The 5,690-nt window shown below is 36.5% G+C and overlaps 1 protein-coding gene across 1 annotated transcript; it reads left to right on the forward strand.

Annotated features, from left to right (window-relative positions):
- The first annotated feature begins 2,188 nt into the window (after positions 1 to 2,188).
- On the forward strand, positions 2,189 to 4,514 carry LOC107624666. Its single transcript, XM_016327123.1, has 3 exons — positions 2,189 to 2,748; positions 3,360 to 3,759; positions 4,290 to 4,514. The coding sequence occupies exons 1-3, from the start codon at positions 2,189 to 2,191 to the stop codon at positions 4,512 to 4,514; spliced, it is 1,185 nt and encodes a 394-aa protein (XP_016182609.1).
- The last annotated feature ends 1,176 nt before the right edge of the window (positions 4,515 to 5,690 follow it).

The following is a 5,690-nucleotide window of genomic DNA, read 5'->3' on the forward strand; positions in this document are numbered from 1 at the left end:
TAATTTATTTTTAATTTATATTTTAATATATATTTTTGTTAAATTTAGTTTAATTTTGAGTTTCATAAATGATGACAAATATTCTTTGGATTGAAAGCCCAATATTGTTTAATGTGTGCTTTTATTATGGCAGACCCAAATGTCCAAATTTATGTTGCTTCAGTCCAAGACCAACTTGTGCTTCAGCAATGTGAAAGAGCCAAAGCTCCTCCTTGTTTCACCGATCAGCAATAAAAAGCTTATGCATTCACAAAAAGAAAAATAACGACAGCTGGAAAAAGAAAAGGACAAGTGTTGCTCTAATAAAGCAAGAAGGACACAAGGACACCCCACTAACTCAAGGATATCAGCAGAGCACCATTTTGGATCATGGTTGAGCAAAACACAAACGAGCAAAGAGCAGTAGCAGCAGAGATAATGGAGCAGAAGGAAAAAGAAATGCATGCCAAGGAAGAAAGCAAAACAAAGGACCACAGAGGTGGTGGACGTGCTTCTCATCCAGCAGAGGTAGTGGAGTATGAGGAAGAAGGACTACTTGCTAGCTGTGACAGCTCCAACGGGCAGCAAGGACAAGTAAAAGGAATAAGCAAAAAGGAAGGCAAGCTGAAGACATATAAGCAGCTTCATTCCATCATTTCAAAGCAAGAAAAAGAGAGCACACACTCAAAGCATTATCTCTAACATGGAGCTGAAATCTTTTTCTTCTACTCAAGCTTAATTTTTTATTTTCTTTGTTATGGCTATATTATGTCATTTTCTGTGTTGAGAAAAGGCTGATTATGTGAGGTTGAAAAGTCAAGAAAGAAAAGGCAAGAGTGATGCATAATAGCCACTGATTTCTGATGTAATTGAGGTGTTGAACTAGGATTAGTTCTCCTTGCCAAGTTGGGTTAGCACTTGGTGAGTTTTGAATCTGTTAGGATTCCCCTTCCAAGTTGGGAAAGCACTTTGGGTAGCTAAGCTTTGGTGAAGAAAGCTTAGGAAATTCAACAGTATTGGTGAATTTAATTAGTAGATTATAGTGAAAATTCCACCATGGTTTGTGGTGGAGACTGGACATAGGATTCATTGCACCAGGAATTCAAACCAGAATACATGCTGGTCTCTTTCTCCTCTTCCCTACTCTTTTTCTGTTATGCACATGAGATAAAATGAAATAATCTCCTGCAACTTAAGCTTTTGCGAAAACTGGGTCTGAAATTTTAACTTAGTGCAAACTTGATTCAACCCCCCTTCTCAAGTTCAATCAACACCATCAATTGGTATCAAGAGTCTGGTCTCAAGGAGTCAAGCTTCATAGCTTGGAGTAAATATCCATGGCCAACAATATGAGTCCCAACATCGTGGCTTTCACTCTCACTGAAGGTCAGTCTAATAACAGACCTCCCTACATCAATGGCAGCAACTATTCTTACTAGAAAGAAAGAATGAGAATCTTCGTGTAGTCAATCGACTACAATATTTGGAAGATCATCCTCAATGGACCAGACGTTCGCACTAAACAAAATGGTGATGGAGAAGTTGTGGCAAAAGAAGACAGCGAGTGGAAAAAGGAAAAAAAGAAGAAGGTTGAACTCAATGCCAAGGCTATCAACCTAATGCACTGTGCAATCAGTTTTGAAGAATTCAAAAAAGTGTCAAGGTGCAAGACGGCTAAAGAAATATGGGACAAGCTCAGACTCACTCATGAAGGCACTAAGCAAGTGAGGGAGACCAGAATTGATATGCTAATGAAGGACTATGAAATGTTCAGCATGAAGGAGGATGAGAGCATCGATCAAATGTTTGAAAGGTTCTCAATAATCATCAACAATCTAGATGCCATGGGAAGGAGCTATTCTGAAAAAACCTTAGTGAGGAAGATCCTGAGGAGTCTTACTAAGAAATGGGAAGTAAAAAGTATAGCCATCTCTAAAAGGAATTATTTGATCAAAATCACCTATGATGAGTTAAGAGGCAAGCTGCTAGCCTATGAAACCACTCACATGTCTCAAGACAAAGATGACAAAAAGAAAAGTATAGCACTGAAATCAACAATGACAGCCAAAGAAGAAGAATCTGATGACAGTTTCTCAAATGAAGAAATGGTGCTCTTTGCAAGATAAATGAGAAGATTACTGAGATTCAAAAGCAAAGGCAAAGGAAGTTCCTCATCCAAAGAAGTCAAGAAAGATCAAGTCAAGTTCACATGTCACCATTGCAAGGAACTAGGTCACTTCAAGTCAGATTGCCCTCAACTAAAGAAAGGCAAAAATCCAAGAAAGATAAAAAGAAGGTGATGATGGAAACATGGGAAAACTTGGAGAATGACACTAGCTCTGAGAGTTTTGATCAAGAAGCTCAGCTGTGTCTGATGGCTGATCATGATGATGAAAATGAGGTAGATCTCTTTGACTTTTCTATTGAAGAATTCCAGTACATTATTAAAGACATTACTGTGGATTCTAAGAAACTCTTGGATAAGTATGCGAAATGTAAGAAAGAAAATGAGGCATTAAGGACAGAAAATGATCTTTTTTTGAAAAAGGTTAAGGCAACTGAAACTTGTAATGAAAATTTTTTAAAAGAAGAAAACAGTGCCTTACGAGCTGAATTAGAGAAATTCAAACTCAAGCATAAGGTTACTGCTTCCACTGATTTAATTTCTGAAAACAAAAAGCTGAATGAACAAATAAAAAATCTGAATGAAGACCTAGCAAAGTTTGTTCAAGGTTCTCAAAATTTGAACAAACTGCTTGCTTGTCAAAGGTTTGTGTCTGAAAAATTTGGACTTAGATTCAAAGAGGAAAATAAGGTTGTTTTCAAACAAAATGTTCAATAATCTGAAGTCCCCTCTTCCAAGTTTTTCAAACTGAAAGGATTCAACAAACCTCAGAAATTAGTGGGCAAGAACCATTGCTACAAGTGCAATAGAAAAGGTCATGATCCTCTTCAATGCTTCATATTTCTAAGGTCTTTTGGTAATGATAATAAATTATATAAAGTTGTTTATGACTTTAATGCTCTTGGGCAACCAAGAAGATTTCACATCAAAGGATCCAAATGGATTTGGATACCTAAGGTTAGTTGAAGAACATGCAGGTTTGCCTTACATCCAAGAAGAAATTGGACATGTGGTATCTTAATAATGGATGTTCAAGGCATATGACCGGAAATGATACTTTCTTCATTAAACACAACAAGTATGATGGAGGATTTGTCACTTTCGGAGATAATGGTAAAGGTAAAATAATTGCCATTGGTAAGGTTGGCAAAGATTTTTCTACTTGCATTGATAGTGTCTTTTTAGTTGATGGGTTAAAGCATAATCTATTGAGCATAAGTAAATTGTGTGACCTTGGATATGCTGTAACCTTTAGAAAATCTGATTGTAGAGTCATTAATGAGAAAACAGGAGCTATTTTGTTTGTTGCCAAAAGAAGTGACAATGTTTATGGTCTTACACTAGATAATCTTAAAGTTCAAAATGTAACTTGTTTCTCTTCAATGGAATATGAAAAATGGATGTGGCATAAGAGCTTAGGACATGCTAGCATGCTCCAAATCTCTAAGCTTGTAAAGAAAAGCTTAGTAAGAGGGCTTCCTAATATAAAATTTGATAAGGATATCATTTGTGATGCTTGTCAAATGGGTAAACAAATAAAAACCTCTTTCAAACCCAAGAAAGACGTCTCAACTAAGAAACCATTGGAATTGTTACATCTTGATCTATTTGGACCAACTAGGACTCAAAGTCTTGGAGGAAAAAGTTATGGCATGGTAATTGTGGATGACTAGGTTTGGTTGGGTGTTCTTTCTTGCTCATAAACATGAGGCCTTTTCTGTTTTTGAAAAATTCAGCAAAAAGATTCAAAATAAAAAAGGGTGTAAAAATTGTTTCAATTAGAAGTGACCATAGTAAAGAATTTGAAAATCAACACTTTGAATCTTTTCGTGATAAACTAGGCATATCACTTAACTTCTCGTGTCCTAGAACACCTCAACAAAATGGTGTTGTGGAAAGAAGAAATAGAAGTTTACAAGAAATGACTAGAGCTATGTTATGTGAATATGAAATTCCCAAGTTCTTATAGGCTGAAGCTGTGAATACAGCTTGCTATGTTTTAAATAGAACCATCAGTAGGAAGTTTTTTAAGAAAACCCCATATGAACTTTGGAAAGGACATCCTCCCAATCTTAGTTACTTTCATGTGTTTGGATGCAAGTGTTTCATACTGAACATCAAAGAAAATTTAGGAAAATTTGATCCTAAAACACATGAAGGCATTTCTGGGTTATTCCACTCATAGCAAGCATATAGAGTATATAATAAGAATTCTAAAACTGTTGAAGAAACCATGCATGTCACATTCTGTGAGTCTAACACTGTTTCTAGTGTTTGCATTGATGATAGTCCAGGTTTTGAAGCTGAATTGTCCAAGAATACTGAGTCAGCTCCTCAAAATTCAAGTTCTCATGAAGCTGCACCTGTTAGCAGCGAAAATTCCAATTCTGCAGGAGACAATTTGGAATGATCTCTTGTTGCAGCAGAAAACACTGATGTAGAGGCCATTGTTGATCAAGAGGAACCTGAATCCTCAACTCAAACCAGAAGGCCCAGGGAATGGAAGTTTCTGAAAAACTATCCTGAGAAATTCATAATAGGTGTTCCCTCCAAAGGAATATCAACTAGATCATCTTTGAAAAGAGCTGAAACCAACAACTTAGCTCTTATATCAAAGATTGAACCTCAAAATATCCAAGAAGCACTTACTGATCCATCTTGGGTGTTAGCCATGGAGGAAGAATTTTAGCAGTTTGAGAAAAATCAGGTCTGGGCCTTAGTGCCTCACTCAAATGGGAAGAAAGTCACTGGCACTAAAGAGATTTTCAGAAACAAATTGGATGAAGATGGAACCATTGTCTGAAACAAAGCTAGATTGGTTGCTCAAGGCTATGATCAAGAAGAAGGGATTGACTTCGATGAATCCTTTGCACCTGTAGCTAGAATGGAAGCCATCAAATTTCTCCTTGCTTATGCATCTCATTGTGGCTTCAAGCTATTCCAAATTGACGTAAAGTGTTCTTTTCTCAATGGCATAATAGATAGAGAGGTTTATGTGGCTCAACCACCTGGATTTGAAAACAAAACTTTTCCTAATCATGTTTTCAAATTAGCTAAAGCCCTGTATGGTTTGAGACAAGCTCCTAGAGCTTGGTATGAGAGACTTAGCTCATTCTTATTGAAAAACAAATTTCAAAGAGGAGCCACTGACACCACTTTATTTATTAAGAATTATAATGATCATTTTATTCTTGTGCAAGTTTATGTTGATGATATTATCTTTGGTTCGGCTAATGAGGAGTTATGTGCAGATTTTGCTAAGCTTATGACCAATGAATTTGATATGAGTATGATGGAAGAACTCAACTTCTTTTTAGGCTTGCAAATAAAGCAAACTGCAGAAGGGATATTCATTCATCAAGAAAAATATGCAAAGAAACTTATCAAGAAATTTGGGTTGGACTGTGCCAAGCCAATGGAACCCCAATGCATCCAAATATCAAGCATGACAAAGATGAACATGCTAGAGATGTTGATGAGACACGCTATAGAGGGATGATTGGCTCCTTGATGTATCTAACCTCCTCAAGGCCTGATATCATCTAAAGTGTAGGAGTTTGCTCAAGGTTTCAATCAAATCCTAAGG

Source organism: Arachis ipaensis, unplaced genomic scaffold (genome assembly GCF_000816755.2).
Source record: "Arachis ipaensis cultivar K30076 unplaced genomic scaffold, Araip1.1 Aipa519, whole genome shotgun sequence".
NCBI lineage: Eukaryota > Viridiplantae > Streptophyta > Magnoliopsida > Fabales > Fabaceae > Arachis > Arachis ipaensis.

Excerpts from the sequence above, each read along its gene's own strand:
- LOC107624666 (XM_016327123.1), top strand. The coding sequence starts at position 2,189 with ATGTCACCATTGCAAGGAACTAGGTCACTTCAAGTCAGATTGCCCTCA. Across the intron at positions 2,749-3,359 it reads AAACTGCTTGCTTGTCAAAG|AAAATCTGATTGTAGAGTCA; the intron begins GTTTGTGTCTGA and ends TGTAACCTTTAG. Across the intron at positions 3,760-4,289 it reads GAGGAAAAAGTTATGGCATG|CAAGCATATAGAGTATATAA; the intron begins GTAATTGTGGAT and ends TTCCACTCATAG.